General features: G+C 43.1%; 1 protein-coding gene across 2 annotated transcripts in view; it reads left to right on the top strand.

The window, feature by feature from the left end:
• AMPD2 (adenosine monophosphate deaminase 2) overlaps nucleotides 1–17454 on the top strand; it is a 45785-nt gene that overhangs the window by 18268 nt on the left and 10063 nt on the right. For both annotated transcript variants that reach the window (XM_061563140.1, XM_061563141.1), the window contains exons 10-14: nucleotides 3039–3101; nucleotides 3288–3419; nucleotides 3874–4037; nucleotides 6862–6988; nucleotides 12904–13067. In XM_061563140.1, coding sequence (XP_061419124.1) covers nucleotides 3039–3101; nucleotides 3288–3419; nucleotides 3874–4037; nucleotides 6862–6988; nucleotides 12904–13067 — 650 coding nt within the window. The remainder of the gene's footprint in view (nucleotides 1–3038; nucleotides 3102–3287; nucleotides 3420–3873; nucleotides 4038–6861; nucleotides 6989–12903; nucleotides 13068–17454) is intronic.

The following is a 17454-nucleotide window of genomic DNA, read 5'->3' as shown; positions in this document are numbered from 1 at the left end:
ACCATTGTTATTGAGCTGATCTGGCCCATGCCTTCCAATCACTCCAGACCAGGTGCCAGCATCATGACCAACTCGGGCAATAAAGTCACCCAACAAGATGACTCTATTCCGAGGGGCCATTTTAGCTAGCACCTGTGACAGGAGGTCATAGAAGGCATCTGACTTATCGGCCTTGCCTGCATCCCTCCACTGATGTTCATCTTCGGTCGGGGCATAAGTAACCAGGACCATCACTCCTCGCCTCTGATAGGAAAGCGAGCCCCAAGTAGCCTGGGCTTACAGCTTCCCACACCTCACGGCCATGCTCCCACGCCCCCTTCATTCTTTTGTTCAGAAGAAGAGCCACTCCCTGTTGTTTGGCAGTCTCCTACCCCGAGTAGAGGACTGTCCACCCCTCATGGTGGCAGGAGCCAGAGCCGGTCCACCGGACCTCCTGAATACCACAGAGATCCAGGCGGTACCAGTTCAGCTCCCGACAGAGGAGTGGTAGCCTCTACTCCGCAGTGAGCATTCGAACATTCCACGTGACCACCCGCAGTGGCTTTTTGCTGTTTCTGGAGGAACCCCGAGGGTGAGGATTCAATCTCCTGGCTCCGTCAAATGGGGTTTAGCCAGGAGATGTCATGGACACCAGTCCACCCGGGACCTCCGGCACAAGCTTAGTTAGATATGTTTGTCGTGGTTTAGCGGTACTTGGATTGAAGGTGGAGGGGTTACCAGCCCCTCGCACCCATCCAGAGCCCCCTTTGGCTGCTGTGGTGGCTACAAATGCCATGAGGTGAATAGCCAATCGAAATTTGCCCTCCCCCCATGGCACTGCTCACCACAGAGGAGGTAGGGGGTTGTTTTGCCGAACTACATTATATCTATTATACAATACGCTATATCAGCTACAATACAGTATAGGAATCCCCTACTATAAGTTGACGCATTTTGTGGTTTCACATATACGTTACTGATGAATTGGGGAACATATTTCCTAATAACTGTAATATTTTGGATATGCGTAAAAAAACAGTTTTTTTGCGCATTTTTTTAAACAAAGAACGCACGCGGTGAAAACAGACTAATCTGCAATGTGATACTATACTATACGCGCATCGCATGTTTTACGTGGGGGGAGGGGAGCCCTGTACGTGCTACTCGCTGTAACAGGACCAAATTAATTTGTGACAATGATAATTTGTGTGAATTTACAGGGGAAGCCAGTGGTCATCCATGGATGGATTAGCAGCCCAAAAATGCCACCAATGGGCTTTTTTATACACTAATTGTGACAGGAATCCAGTACTGATTTTAAAAAAATCCTCTGCTAGATCAATGCTTAATCACATAGACAGATGGATCATTTTGCTGCTGAAAAATCGTATTTGGGCAAAGTCACGCCCAATTATTTCATATGTACACTACGTTATACGCTACGTAATATACATTACACTCTACACATCTATTTCACTCCATTATTCACATTGATATGGACAATTAGCCCAGCCATTACTATCTCAACAGTAACTCTATGCACAGTAATTTATTGTCACTCTTCGCTTAATGTCGGGGGTACGTTCCCGGTAAATGCAACAACGTTAAGTGAAACATTTTCCTATAAGAAACAACGTAAATAGGGGATGTTATGTCCTTGGGAAATTTCCTATCACACTTAAGAAAATAATAAACTTTTTTCACGTATAAAAAACTAATAATAACACTGGTGATTAAATGGAGCTATGAGTAGAGAAATGGTTAGGTTAACACCATTGATGCTTGTGGAGTGAGGTGTTGGAGCCACAGGGACACATCAAATGATTGTTGCCCAATTTCTTCTTTTATAGGTCGAGTTGCTTGTAGCATTGCAAAGTATCAGTTGTTTTCCTGCACACTTAAGAACTGCCCTCTCTGCTTGCATCATCTTCACTAAAAATCTCCCATGCCTTGATTAATATGTGGCAGATTTGAAAGTTGCAATGGCACCCTAATTCACCACTTCATGGCTTTGGCTGGATCACCAGTAAACTGAGAGGAATGTGGCGTTGATTTTTATTTTAAATCCACACCGATAACAGGCGCTCCATATCACCGGCTGCAAAGCGGCGTAATGATTCTAATTTGCTTTTCAGTATGATTACCTTCCTACACATCGTGCCGCTTGAAGCAGTAGGATCACTTCTTGGTCTTTCAACACTCGTGTTGAAAACAGGGTGGGTGAGTTGGTGGCCAGCACCAAAGACAAAGATCTCCCTGTAGCCCTTAGCAGACTATTGGAGCAAGTGCTGTTAGCAAGTAGCACCTGTGAAGGATGGCAGGGCACACGAGGGGATGGGTGGCCAGCACCACACATGCCCAGTCACCTTTGTCTCCCAAGTGTCTACGTTTAATACACACCACACCAGGTATTAATTTGGGGCTGAGTCGACTTAGAGGAGGCCCAGGACCTGGTTCAATTAATCGCTGCCACTAGTGTTGGTAGGAGTGGCTGTGAGCAGCAACCAAACTCAGGTCTGCCAGGTTTGTAGCGCAGTGCACTAACCACTGCACCACTGCTCCCCACTCACTCTCACTCGCAACTATAACAACAACCGGCGTTCTCTTAAGTGGCAATGACGTCGCCACAGTCAACTAAGATGATGGTATGCTGCCACGTGCTGTATCATTCTGCGTACTGTATCATTCCGCGTACTGTATCATACCGCTCACCTGTGCAGCCCAAGAAGACTTCCCATACAGTATGGCCGCGTAGAGATGTACTGTGTCGGTAGGGTTCGTTGTCTAGCAACGTACATGGTGCGCAGCCGCCTTGCTCTCCACTGTGGAAAGTAGTTGCCCACCGCCAGTGACGTAATAGCGATACCACGCGACGTTAGATACATACGTGAGTAGTGATTCATTGGCGACGTTGCAGCGATACAACGTTAAATGGGCCGACGTTAAGCGAGGAGTGACAAAGACTACAAACAGTAACACAGCACTTTTTGCTGATGATGAAGCTGATGATGCTGATGTTTATAATACTGTTGCTGCTGCTGATGATGATTCTGATTTAGGTGTTTGAAGACCTCAATCTGACTGCATTCGATCTCAGCGTGGACATGTTGGATGTGCATGCGGTAATACCGACTTGCAGATGCACAGACTTGCATACACCTAATATTTTCACAAAGGCTAACAGTCTGTCATAGAGCTGGTAGAGACACAGACTCGCGCTTCTACTCACACTGTTCACTCATCAATTTACGCAATTTTAATTGTACTGTTTCTTTCTGGGCACTATGTGTGTGTGTGTGATGTCTCAGGACAGGAACACATTTCACCGGTTTGATAAGTTCAATGCCAAGTACAACCCTGTGGGGGAGTCGATCCTCAGGGAGATTTTCATCAAGACTGACAACTGCATCGGAGGGAGATACTTTGCCCACATAATCAAGGTGAGAGAGATGCACGGGAGATGAGAAAAAGGGGATACAAGGAGTAAAGGAGAGGAGATAGAGTAAGAGATAAGAAGAGGCACGGAGAAATGGAGAGATACACCGGGGAAGGGACATGGGCATAGGGAAGAGATAAAATGGGGAGGAGAGATACAGGAAGATAGAGAGAGAAATGAAGAGGAAGTTGATATCGAGGGAGGAGGGAAAGGATGAGTGAGGGAGGCAGAAGGCAAAAGGGAGACCGAGAAAGGGAGAAGTTAGGAGGAATAGATGGTGAGAGCGATGGAGACAGGAAAAGATGGAGTAGAAGGAAGAAGAGACACACATGGAGAGGGGGAGATATGGGGTGAGATGGGAAGTGTCATCAAAAAAACACAAAGTGATGTCATTCACCATCTCTGCCATCTAAAGGTCACATGACTCGAAGTGCTGTCTCCCCCCCCCCCCTTTACAGGAAGTAATGTCAGACCTGGAGGAGAGCAAGTACCAGAATGCCGAGCTGCGTCTCTCCATATATGGGCGTGAGAGGGGCGAGTGGGAGGGACTGGCGAAGTGGGCAGTGACTCACCGAGTCTACTCCCACAATGTGCGCTGGCTCATCCAGATCCCTCGCCTATAGTGAGTGAGCTTCCTGGTTACGGGGCCCCTCCAAAGCAAGGAAAATGTATATAGGGGATCCACACAAATTGGGCGCCTCACATAGTGTCCCTTTAATAAATACAGCATATTTTGTGAGCAAACACAGAAATAATAATAAACACAATTTATAAGGCAATCATATTTTGTGAATGGGACACAATGATTTATTGAGAAGTTTAACAGACTTTCGCGACCAATATTATTCACAATATAGGTTTTCTGGGGTTAGATTGCGCAAATATAAATGTGTCGTTAAGCCCGCCACCACTCGACACAGCCAATTCATAAGGTTTGTCACGTAAACAAAACGTGCAAATTAGTTACTACTTTAGCAGACTGGTGTGTTGGAGAGTAACCCACAACATTTACGATTCAAGTACCATTACGTTTTTCTGGGAATTACAACCAGCTTCATCAGCTGACTGCCAGAATTGTGGAGAAATCCTCCTCCTGTTTTTCGGTCTTTTGGTTGAGAACTCAGAGGCTTGGAACCAGAGATCAAAGTCCATCGTACGCAGCCTAAAGAGCTGAGAGCCCGACAGGTGACCCTTGAGCTGTTGCTTGCAGGTGGATGGTGGTGTTTGGATGTGGCGTGGGCGTGTTTGCATTGGGAGGGAGTCCCAGATGGCCGGTGCAGCTATGGAGAAATGCTGCTCAGCCAAAATAGCCTTAGTTCTTGGTACAAGATGAGTACAATGTTTGACGAAATTCATTGGAGGAATGGGTTTTTGTATGGTCATTGGAGCCAGAATTGGAATCAGTATGGTGGGAGACCTTGAATATGAGCCCGATGGCACAGCAATTTTTTTACTGTGTTCCTGATGCTATGGAGAGCCGGTGCAGAGTTCTTAGCGTAGCCATGGAAGACACATGGCCATGCCTCCTAATGATGAGAACAGCGGTGACAGTTTGTTTCCAAGCTGTTGTAGTTTTCTGAGGTGTTTTTTTCCCGAAAAGTTCCCGAGGTAAGGATGGCCGTAATCAAGTGAGAGCCAACGATACAACAAGCCCCCCGAGTGCTTGCAGCGGCCGAAGTCAACGTTGGGGCGGATGTGCCGCCACGATGGCCTGAGACGGTGATTACGTGTCTCTTTATTTTGCGTTCAGGACATGTTTGTCAATGGAGAAGGAGGAGTCAAGGTGATGCCGAGGATTTTTCAGATGATTTGAGAGGCTAAATGTGGAGCCAGCGATTAGTAGAGTTTGAGGGAACGACACCCGTGTTGGACCATAGCCTGGTGCCTTGGAAAAAGAGCCCACGGACATGTCCAGGTTAAATTGGTGATTTAACCGATACCAGTGCTGTAAGAGGTATAACTCGCAAGGTTAAGTGGACCCAGGTCTGAGGTTGGAGTGGCTGTGATCATTAATTCTGGGACTTTTGATGAGGCGACTGATTGGGAAGATGTAGGCCGAGAAAAGTAAACGAACCAAGGACGGATCCCTGAGGGACACCTGCGTTGGGTTTGACGACTGGGATTGAGGACTTGCCAACCTTGACGTAGAACCTTATGTCAGAGAGGTAAGATGCAAGCCACTGTGGAGCTGTGGCATTGATAGTGAAGTTAGATTCTAAGCTTTGAATCAAAATCTGATTTAAAGCGTCGAAGGCGACAGAAATGTCAAGGCTGATGACAGAAACAGGACGAGTGTGCTGGGTGGCAGGCAGACTGAAGAGGGCAATAGTTGAGGGTTGAAGTGATGTCATCTTTGAATCGGACAAGTGTGAGGCACTTAAGTTTGGAGATGGATGATACATTTTTGATGGGGTGGTAGTTTTAAGGGTCATCAGGGTCTGAGTCAGGTTCTTAATTGGAGGTGTCACTTGGCTCAATGTATGTAAGAGAGGGGAAAACACTCGTCTGGAAGGAGGAATTGGCAAATTGAAAAACTATCATTACCAATTTGTTAGTGCACTGCCTAAAAAAGTTAATGGTAAGATATTTAGGGGAGAAGTTTTAGTCCGGGTGTTGTCGATTAGATTGAGAACTTCTAGGCATATAACAGGTGAATTCGATGAGAGAATAAAATGAGGGAGGGAAAGAAGTAATGGCTGGGGTTTGATCTTGACAGACCGAAAGAGACATCGTGATGGTGTAGGCGATGCTGGTGAGTTTTGTCAAGAAAGCGACTATACTTAAAAGGAAGCGAAGATTCCGGTGATCACACACGGTCACCATTTATCAGCGATGGAGAATTGGCGTGAAGTATAGAGCAGAGTTGATGTGGGTCAGTTGGCCGCAGAGATGTGATCGTTTGTGTGAAGTGCGCCAGGCCACAATGAGCTTTGTGGGTGGTGGCTCTACAGGCGAGGCGATGTGTAGCATGATCAGCTTTGAAACCAGAGCACACCCAGATTGTTTCTAGTAGTCGAAGTCTGCTGCGTTTTGATGCAACAGCTGTTTCTGCTGTTGCTGCTGTTGCAGAAAGCCACCAGTGGTCATGAGGTGGAGCCAGCTGCTTAAAAGTTTTATGGTTGCTAAAGTGTCCAAGGTGAGGTTCCAATTGGTCGCTGGAGATGGTGGCATTGTCTGATGTTAAAGAGGAGGCGGAGGTGAGAAGAAGATTCGGCATGGTGAGGTTTAAGGAGCCAAGATTGCGAGAGTTGTCAGTGATTGTTGGGGGGTAACTGGGCAATAAATGGTAATAATGGAGTTATGAGACTGGGACAATTCCTCATAGTTGGACTTGACAATGGGATACGTGCATGATTATTATATGATGCTGATGACAGACTTGTCTCTCCTTTGTCACCCTATGTCTCTCACCCCATGTCTTCCTTTCTGCCCATGCCTCTGTGCAGTGATGTGTACCGCAGTCGGAATCATCTGGAGAGTTTTGAGGAGATGCTGGGAAACATTTTCCTCCCTCTCTTTGAGGTGTCGATTGCTCCACAGAGGCACCCGGAGCTGCACCTCTTTCTCCAGCACGTACGTGCCTCCCCACATCTTCTCACGTCTCCCGGCGTCTACCCGTATCTCTACCTCTCCATGTATCCCTGTCTCTCCCTCTCTTTCCCCATGTCTTGCCTTGTCTCTCCATATCTCCCCTTTCGCCGTTTTTTCGTGTATCTTTCCGTGTCTCCCCTTGTCTGTATCCTGGTGTGTCTCCGTGTCTCGTTGCATCTCCCCGTGTCATCTTTCTGCCTTCCTCTCTCATATCACGTCTTCCCCCCTCGCCCTATATGTCCCAGTGTGTTTCCGGTGTCTCCCTGTATAGTTTCGGGTCTCTCCATATATTTCAGTGTGTCTCCTAGTTACTGGATTTTACAGTGTGGACTTGGGGCCCCAATGTCTCATTGTGTCCCCATGTTCTGCCCGTTCAACACAGGACTATTGAATGTGGTCTGCTGTATGGAAATTGCTGGTAATTCACAAGATAATTAGCATTAACATGTAGGTTATTGTAGTCAATAAATTGATATGTTGATTGTTATCTTAGGCCTTGTGGTAGTTTTATGCCAAAATTCTTGTCACTCACCCTCCACCACCCAACGAGATTGTCACATTTCCAAAGATATTATTTGTACTTTCCGATGTATTGATCAAATTATGACCAATACAACTCCTCACCGGTGGCTGAATACTTTCGATGGCTTAATGTAACATCAGCATATGGCGACATTTCAATCAAACTGCTTAGAGCTTTTAAAAGTAAATTAAACTCTAACATGGAGTGGCTGCTTCAGCTGACTCTGCTCTCCGGCTATGACATCAATAACTGCGAAGCATTAGTCATTTATTTGTAATTTGGGTATAGATAATTTTAATGTCATTATACGCGTGCAGTTTGTCCAATTTGCGGATTAACCGTGCACTTGAGATTTTGATATTAATAACTCATGGATTTTCCCTTGAGCCCAAATTAATAATCTAAAAACAGTTATACATTGTTATTTTTGGAAATGTTTATGACAAATCATAAGTGAATCTTAATTTTAGAACTTTCGTGACTGCATGCTATTATTTAATTTAATTTATTATTTTATCTTTAGACGTGACTTAACCGAAAGAACCAAATAATAAATCATAAGTGCTTAAACCGAACAAATATTTGCTCCGGTTAATCCGAAATCCACGTGATTGCTGCTACAGTAGAGTAGTTGCATACCTTTACAACAGTGGGCAGAGTTTGTTTGATTTTGATTGGCATGGCTCTGCTATCCACTTAGTGGGCCAAGTCTTCTGCGCGGGAGCAGGAAAGTGTTATTACTGAGCACGTGCATCGATCGATCGATCGTTAGTATTCATTTTAAATCAAAAGAGTAACAATCAAAATCATCAGTTGTGCTTCATTTTGAGTGATTTATCCGATCAGTTATTTTGTGAGTTTTCATTTATATGTAGCGACATATTGAACGCTCTATGTAACCGCCGCTACTTATGGCCTATAGTAACGGCCTTGGGTCAACAGGGGGCAGAAGTGAGGCCGTTGGGCCAAGGTTAACCCCAATGTAGCTCTGGACCAGGGGTACAGACCCCAGACCCCCGAGAGGGGCGCTGGGGGATAACATCATGTTCCAGGCCCCTCCGGACGGTTTCAGAAGGGAGGAGTGGCCAGGGCGGAGTAAGCCAGAAGCCGGTATAAAAGCCGGTCCCCTGAACGGGACCGGCTGTCGTCGTTCACCTGAAGACTCAAGAGCCACCCTGGAGTTGCCACCTTGAAGACCCGAAGCGAAGAGCCCAAAGGACTGAACCCAAACCTCTGGCTAGGGTCGGGCAAAAGCTTAACCAGTGAAGAGGCTAGAGCATAACCAGTGTTCGGCAGGCTAGCCGGAGGAAATACCTCCCTAAGTATCTGGTGGAAGGGGCCGTACCCCTTTTTGTTATTGTTATGTTATAATAAACGTGTTGCCTCCAGACGAGAGAAGTCTCCGCAAGTTTTATACTCACGACATATACATTTTAGTGGTTTTTGGAATCGAGATCCATGGAAAATGAATATATTTAGATTTTCCACGATTTTTTATTATCCGCGGCCATCCTCCTTGTCTACTATATTTAGAAATACATTTAATTGATTTTCAAAGAAGACTATTGAAACGGATTTCTTAAAATAACAAAAAAACTATAAGAGTAGGTCTTCTTGGTTCATTCGGTAAAGTCACGTAGAAGGGAAATAATAAAATAATAAAAACAAACATAATAAAATACAATTCTCACGACGTTTCGGCCACAACGCAAGCAGCCGTCCTCAGGTGAAGAACAGGTCTGTTGGAAAGACAGCGACTGAATGAACACCACCAAGCTTGGCAGCGTATATTTAAGCTGGGTTAGAGGAGGAAGGGCGCCTTGACAAAGGAATTTGCATATCAACAGAGGAATTTAGCATATTTATGAAAAATGCAAATATGGGATTAGTCACTACTTGTGGAATGTGTAAGAGAAAGAACCAAGAAGATGAATCCTTGCAGTCACGAAGCTTTAAATAAAAAAATAAGAATAGGCTTTACCCTTTCTGGCAATAAAGCAGGAGATGTTAAAATGTTCAAACACCAAATAGATACCTATTGCACAGCATCAAGTCTATATTAACTACACATACTTGTGGAAAACCAAGCAAACAAACATGCTCTGATAATATATACATTGTCTTTGAAACGGATTGGCCTACACTAGAGGCAGCCTTCTTTATGGCCTTGCCTCACCAGTGCCAGACTAATTTTCTTTCAATAGCGCATACTTGTCAACTCATACGGTTTACCCGTAATTTTATACCGGGAAATTAAGTTTTCAGGCCTATACAGCGTACAGCCGTTTAAATATGAGCAAATGTTTTTTTTCTCCCTTGTGATGGGACATTTTCAGATGAACTTTGAGATTTATAAAGGCACGGGGTAACCAATAAGGTCTGAATTGGTCTATAATAAGGTAGGCACTGATAAAGGGTTGACAGATATGATAACGTATCCCACTACTATTTCTGTCCTCGTCCTTAAAACCCTAACCATCCTCCCCCTTCCCGTTCTAAACCTCGCCCCTCCCTTTTCCTGTCCTCACGCTTCCTTGCCATTCCTTCACTCAAATCCCATCCCTTTTCCCCATCATACTAATGTACAAATGTTTTATTCTTGTAAAGTGCTTTGACTCAAGCGTGAAATAAAATCCTAAAAATATAAGATACTGGAAAAAAGGTCCCAATAGATTACAATTATAATAGCCCAGAAATGTCCATAACGTGCGTTACGTCACTCCACATGCCACCCCCCCCCCCCCCCGTCATTAATAATAAAATAATGAGCGGGTGGATTTTCACACTCAAGCGGAAGAAGGTCGAGCGGAAAGATATTTTAACGCAAATTCGCTTTAAATTGTACGCTCCTTTATTGCAAGTTAATCAAATAAATAATTATACGCAGCAACACAGTGTATTTGGTGTTTTTATTTATTTCTTCAGCACTTGAAACAAAAGGTAAGTAATTTTTTTGCTTCTAAACTCTTTGGTTCTTTATACCTACGTGACTTTACCGAAAGAACCAAAGAGTTTGGATTCCTTTCGATTTAAAGCTTTCTTGACTGCAGGGATTCATCTTCTTGGTTCTTTCGGTAAAGTCACGTAGAAGGGAAATAATAAAATAATAAAAATAAAACCTAATAAAATACATTGTTTTATTTTTATTATTTTTTTCGGTAAAGTCACATAGAAGGGAAATAATAACATAATAAAAAGAAAACAATAAAATACATAATGTTTTATTTTTATTATTTCCCTTCTACGTGACTTTACCGAAAGAACCAAGAAGAAGTATGGATTCCTGCGGTCACGAAAGCTTAAAATCAAGATTTTGCTTCTAAATTATGATAAAATAGATACATGTCTCCGTCATTTTTCAGACATTGTATCAATTTTAAATTGAATACAACCCCAGCGAGTGAAATCACAACCCCAGCGAGTGAAATCACAAGAAAACGTAAATGTACATCTTAAATATTACAGCTTCTGTCCTAGGAAGGCCAAAAGGCTAATTTAAGGTCAGTCACATGAAGTGAGGTCTTTTATGACAGAGTTTGTGCAAGCATCACTGCCATTAATACAGTACTACAGTGAAATGCAGTGTAGTGTTTGATGACATTCTTTCGTGCAAGATTCACTGCCATTAAATGTATTCACGATACTATTATACTGTGCTCAATTTTATCAGAAATATTACAGCTTCTGTCCTAGGACGTGCAAAAGGCTAGTTTTGAAATAATATCTTAAAATGTGACAATCTGGTTGGGTGATTGAGGATGAGTGACTAGAACTTTGATTTTGATTTAAAGCTTTCGTGACTGCAGGGATTCATCTTCTTGGTTCTTTCGGTAAAGTCACGTAGAAGGGAAGTAATAAAATAATAAAAAATAATAAAAATAAAACATAATAAAATTATTCTCACGACGTTTCGGCCACAACGCAAGCAGCCGTCCTCAGGTGGACCTGGTTTTCACCTGAGGACGGCTGCTTGCGTTGTGGCCGAAACGTCGTGAGAATAATTTTATTATGTTTTATTTTTATTATTTTTTATTATTTTATTACTTCCCTTCTACGTGACTTTACCGAAAGAACCAAGAAGATAGAACTTTGATGTAACATTTCCATGGGGTTTAACTCAAAAATAAATACGGATCAAGTTTAAAGCGGTTAGATGTAGCTGAAACCTGGATAGCATCACATGCGCCAAATGCGGTGAAGATGGACACCACACTCCATGTGTGCTTTCCGAGGTTCTTCAATTTGTGAAGTAGTTCCAGTCAGGTTATGTCTTATCACAACTCTGGCTGTCACCTGATGAGGCTGGTTGTAATTACCGGCAAAATGTCATACTCTTAATTGTAAATGTTGTAGGTTTACTCTCTAACACACGAGTGTGCTGAACTAGTAACGAATAGGCATGTTTTGTTTAGGTGACAAACCTTACTAATTGGCTGTGTCGGGTGGTGGCGGGTTTAACAAAACATTTAAACGTATGCAATCTAACCCAAAAGCCTCCATTATGGGTCTTTTAACTTGTACTTTATCTTCAACACAATATACAACCTACAGCACATACCAACTTGTGGGAATTACTCTGTTTAGGCACCCTGAGCTCTATCTTGCCAGCTCCCCTTGTCCACTTCTCCACCCTTCTCCAACTTTCTCTGTCTCTCCACCAATCCCCATCACCTCCCATAACTGTCCTCTGACTCCCCCATGTATATTTCACTTCTCCCATCCATGATTTTTTCATATTAATCTCTCCAATCTGATTTGAAGTGTTTCACCACCGTAAAATCAGACTGTGTGTTCACACGTCAGCTCTCCATGTGACGGGTCGCCAATGGGAATTGAGCACTCCTTATTTCAACTCAGTTCAATAGATTCAGTGAGTGTCGATTTGTTGTTTATTCGTTGAATAGGATTCATTTCTCAGTGCCCCTTCCAAATTGGCAAGTGAGGTGATCGACTTTTGCTGATCACATTAGTTTGAGTCTTTATCTTTGATTTTGCATCAGTAGATTTATTTACTGGATAGCTAAATTCGATCTACCATTGTATTTCTGTACAACGGAGTGAGTCTAGTTTTTGTATGAGCGTGGGTGTCTGAGTCTGTGTATCTTTGTGCGAATCTGTCTGTGTGTGAGTATACATGTCTCTATGTGAGTTGTGTCTACGCATCTCTGTAGGTCTCTGTGAGTGTCTCTATGCACCACTGTTTGTATGTGAGTTTGTGTGTCTCTGTGCACTTATTTGCATTTATACACATCCACTTTTTGTGTGACAGTTCCAGCAATGTTGTTGATCGGTTATTGTTGTCGCGTGACCGCTATACAGTCTGTGGTGACCTAAACTGTCCAGGATTTTCAAGCACATGCTTCCTTGTCTCCAGGTGACTGGGTTTGACAGTGTGGATGATGAGTCGAAGCCAGAGGAGGGTGTGTTCACTGTGAACAGTCCGCTGCCCGGGCAGTGGACTCAGAGCAAGAACCCCTCGTACTCGTACTACCTGTACTACACCTATGCTAACATCACCGTGCTCAACCACCTGCGCCGGTGAGTTCCTCAGAGTTCTTGCGAGTCTCTGTTAGACTCTGTGAGATCCACTGAGACTGTGTCTCAGAAGTGAGTCTCTATGTCTCTGTGTATATGTGTGTCGATGCATCTACGCTGGTTTCTGTGTTCGTCTGCGTATATCTGTGAATCTCTCTGAGTGAGTGTCTCTGTGCATGTCTGTGGGTCTCTCTGTCTTTAAGTGATTGTGTGTCTCTGTGAGTCTATGGGTCTCTTTGTGGGTCTTTGTGAGCCTGTGAGTCATCTGTGTGAGTCTGTAGATCTCTTTCTGAGTCTGTCGGTATCTGTGTGATTATGTCTCTGAGTGGGTCTGTATTTGAGCCTGTGGATCTTAACTCATCGTTTGAGTGAGTCTCTGCATCTATCAGTCTGTGAGTTTTTGGGTCTGTGTGAGTGTCTCTGTGCATGTCTGTGGGTCTCTCTGTCTGTCTTTAAGTGATTGTGTGTCTCTGTGAGTCTATGGGTCTCTTTGTGGGTCTCTGTGAGCCTGTGAGTCATCTGTGTGAGTCTGTAGATCTCTTTCTGAATCTGTCGGTATCTGTGTGATTGTCTCTGAGTGGGTCTGTATTTGAGCCTGTGGATCTTAACTCATCGTTTGAGTGAGTCTCTGCATCTGTGAGTCTGTGAGTTTTTGGGTCTGTGTGAGTGTCTCTGAATGAAGCTGTGTCTCTGTGTGAATCTTGTGAGTCTCTCTGAGTCTATCGCTGAAGGAGTCTCTGTGCCTTGATGTGAGTCTGTGTCTTTGAAGTCATCACCACTCCCGATGCTGGCTGCACTTGCAAATAGTCCTACAATCCGACGCAAGAACGAATGTCACATTGCGAGAATAAAAAAAATAACCTAACGAACACAACACTACCTCATTTACAAAGATCTTGACAATCCACCACCACCTATACGAAAAGCATGCTGATCGTTCTGGAGAACAGCAGAGGCTCTTTTGGGGTCGAACATCACTCCAGAGGAAATGTGGCATCACCGATGGGCCAGTGTAGATAAAAAAAAATTGCCGAATCTCCTGGCTTCCCACAATCAATGGTTTATCATAAACCACATCAGGGCTTCTCATGGGTGATATGGATCATTTATGATGCATAAGCGGCATAATAGACAATCCACACTGCAATTGTGGTGCACTTCAAACAGTGGACCACGTCGTAAACAGTTGCCTGTTATATTCACTTTCCGGCAGGACAATAAAAGTTAATTTTGCATCAGTAGATTTTCTTTACTGGATATCTAACCCTTGTTTTATATACAACAGAGTAAGTACATCTGTGGTTTGTGTCTGTGGGTGTCTTCATGAGTCCGTGGGTCTGTTTGTGAGTGTGTATCTCTGTGTGAGTCTGTCTACGTACCTGCTGTAGGTCTTTGTGTGAAGTTTGTGGATATCAGGAATATGATTTAACACCTAATCTTTTGCAACCAATATTTAAGTACATTCATTATTTTGTGATTTAATTTACGCTAATTACGCTGTATGCCAAGAAAAAGTGTGTAAACCCCTTGGGATTTTCACATTTTACAGATTTCAAACCTAAAATGTTATGAAATCTTAATCTAAGTCCTAATAATAGATAAAGATAACCTGATTAAATAAATGACACAAAAACATGATCCTCTTTCAACGTTTATTCCTCTTCAAATGATTCTACATTCAATAACCATGTGTGATAAAGTATGTGAACCTTTAGATTCAGTAACTAGTGACACCCCCTTGGGCAGTAATGACTGCAACTAAAGTGATTCCTGTAACTCCTTCAACTCGGTGCTATGTATGGGTTGCCTTGCATGGACAGCTTGCTTCAAGTCCTACCAAAACATTTTTATGGGGTTTAGACCATTTAAAATACGGAATTTATTTTTCCGCAGCCATTCTTTTGTAGATCTGCTTGTATGTTTAGGATGATTGTGTTGCTGCAAGACCCACTTTTGGTTCAGCTTCAGCTCATGGATGGATGGCCTGACATTCTCCTTTATAATCTTCTGATACAATGCAGTGTTTAGTTTTCGCCAAACAACGTTTCTCATTGAAGCCTAAAAGATCTACCTTTGACTCATCTGTCCAAAGAACATTGTTCAAGACGTCTTGTGTGGATCATCTATGTGCTCTTTGGCAAATGTCAGACAGGCAGCAATGATCTTTTTGGAGAGCAGTGGTTTGTTCTTTGCTATTCTCCCATAAACACCATTCTTGTTCAGTCTTTCTCTGATAGTCGAGTCATGAACACTCACACTAGCCAAGACGAGAGTGGTCTGCAGATCCTTGGATGTTTCTCTGGGATGCTTGTGACTTCCTTGATGATTTTCCAGTTCTTGGATCGATTTTGGTAGGATGACTGCTCCTGCGTAGAGTGACTGTGGTCTTGAACTTCCTCCATTTGTATACTATCTGTCTTGACAGTTGATTGGTTGAGCCCCAAATCCTTAGAAATGGTTGTGTAACCCTTTCCGAACTAATGAGCATCTATAACTCTTTTTCTGAGGTCCTCAGAGATTGATTTTCATTGTGGCATGACTTGTTTCCACACACCTGTATGGTGAAGACCAAACTCACAAACTTTCTGATCTTTATATAGGGTGGAGCCTCCCAAACTCACCTCCTGTAGATTTATCTAATTATTTAAACACCTGATTCTAGTAATTCCCTCAATTGAGCAAATGAAATCAGGGCTTCGTTTAATTTTTCACATACCCTGGACCTTAATTATTAATTGTTTAATTCATACATCATTTTGTTTCAAAAGACACGGAATTGGTTAATTTCAACCCTATTTGATATTTAAGAAAAACTGGCTTTGATTCAAGAAGCCTATCATTGTAAAACTATGGCATTTCCATAATTATCATTGGGGGTAAACAAACTTGGTGGCTTCTGGGGGGGAGGGGGTGCCGGATTTTCAAAAACTCCGGCTAATCACTAATCATTATTTAAAAGTTTTTTTTATTCACATTCTTGCATGACATTACATTTTTAGGTGTTATATGCTTTTTGTTCGTGTTCTAAATGTATTAACTATGTAATTGGCATAAATAAACTGAAATAGACAAAAATAAACATTTTATTTTAATCAGTTACTGTGCTGTGTATCATGTACTGTATATAATATTTAACGCCGAAATCAAGCAAAGCTACTTTTTTCGTCACGCACATGGTGCCAATCGCCGTAATGGTTACAGCATTTGGAGTAGTTTTGCCGGTTTCGTCAGATTGGGCCGGAACCGCCGGATAATTTTGGAAGCCGGATATTCACGCACAGGATAATCGATGATCACTATAATTCACAAGCTTGGTGTAGTATTTTGTTAACCAGACTGGATAATAAGATTAGTACGAGTGTAGGGGTATAGCGCTGGCTGCTGGCGGAAAAGGGTAACTGCGGTTGTATGGCAGTACTCGCGTCAGCAGGCCACAGTATATACGAGAGGGGGACATCTAGGGGAAAGGTCATAGAAGGGGCCCATTGGGGAGTCCCGGGAACCCGCTAGTAGGTTCCAGAAGGGGGGCGTGGCCGGGGCGGAGCAAGGCCAAGCTGGGAGCATAAGAGGGGGCCCTGAGCGGGAGCTTAGGGCAGTTGCTGGAAGTGGAATCCCCATCGTGGCTGTTCAAGACCATCGTCGTCTCTGTTTTCACCATCCCGCGGTGCTGTTAGACAGGCTACCAGTTCTAAGTAGTACTGCCGACAATAGATGGTCTTAATTATAATAGTGTGCACCCACGTAGGGTGTGTATATATCCCGATGGTGCTTGTTAAATAAATAAATGCCTCCAAGTATTACTGTCTCCGATCTGTGTCACTACACGATGATAAAAGAACACCATAGGAACATCAAATACTCAAACACCATTGTCAGCAGTTGCGGAACATGCCTGCCAACAAGGACGTCCAATTTTTTTTTATAATGTTGATGTACTATGAATAGCTAATTACTATTGGCCAAGAGAACCCACCTGACAGCTATAGGCGGAGTAATGCTTGGAAATGCATTCAGTATTTATATCACAACCTGAATAGAATATTGTGTTCACATTATTGATATGAACAGCATTGTTAACTTTACTCACCAATTTAGTATTACTCATGAACTATGGCTAACCTTTATCGCCACCATTATATTTACATATCTAAAAATATACAATTTAACATAACACAACGTATTGAAATATATTCAACTTCATGTATCACTTCCTGTCACTTCCTGCTGTTTTCTGGGTGCATATTGATGACATCGCACCACCTCTTGAAGGCCCAAAGACTGGATGACTTTCAGATTTCTGGCATCTGCTTGATGATGCTGGTTTTAATTACCAGTGAAGTGAGGAATCAAATTATTAAATGTTTTTCATTTCTTTCCAGCACACTACTGT

The sequence above is a fragment of the Lethenteron reissneri genome, chromosome 30, assembly GCF_015708825.2.
Source record: "Lethenteron reissneri isolate LAM-NWPU_2019-01 chromosome 30, ASM1570882v1, whole genome shotgun sequence".
Classification (NCBI taxonomy): Eukaryota; Metazoa; Chordata; class Hyperoartia; order Petromyzontiformes; family Petromyzontidae; genus Lethenteron; species Lethenteron reissneri.
The sequence above is the reverse complement of the archived record's forward strand: the minus strand, read 5'-3'. Positions and strand labels throughout refer to the sequence as shown.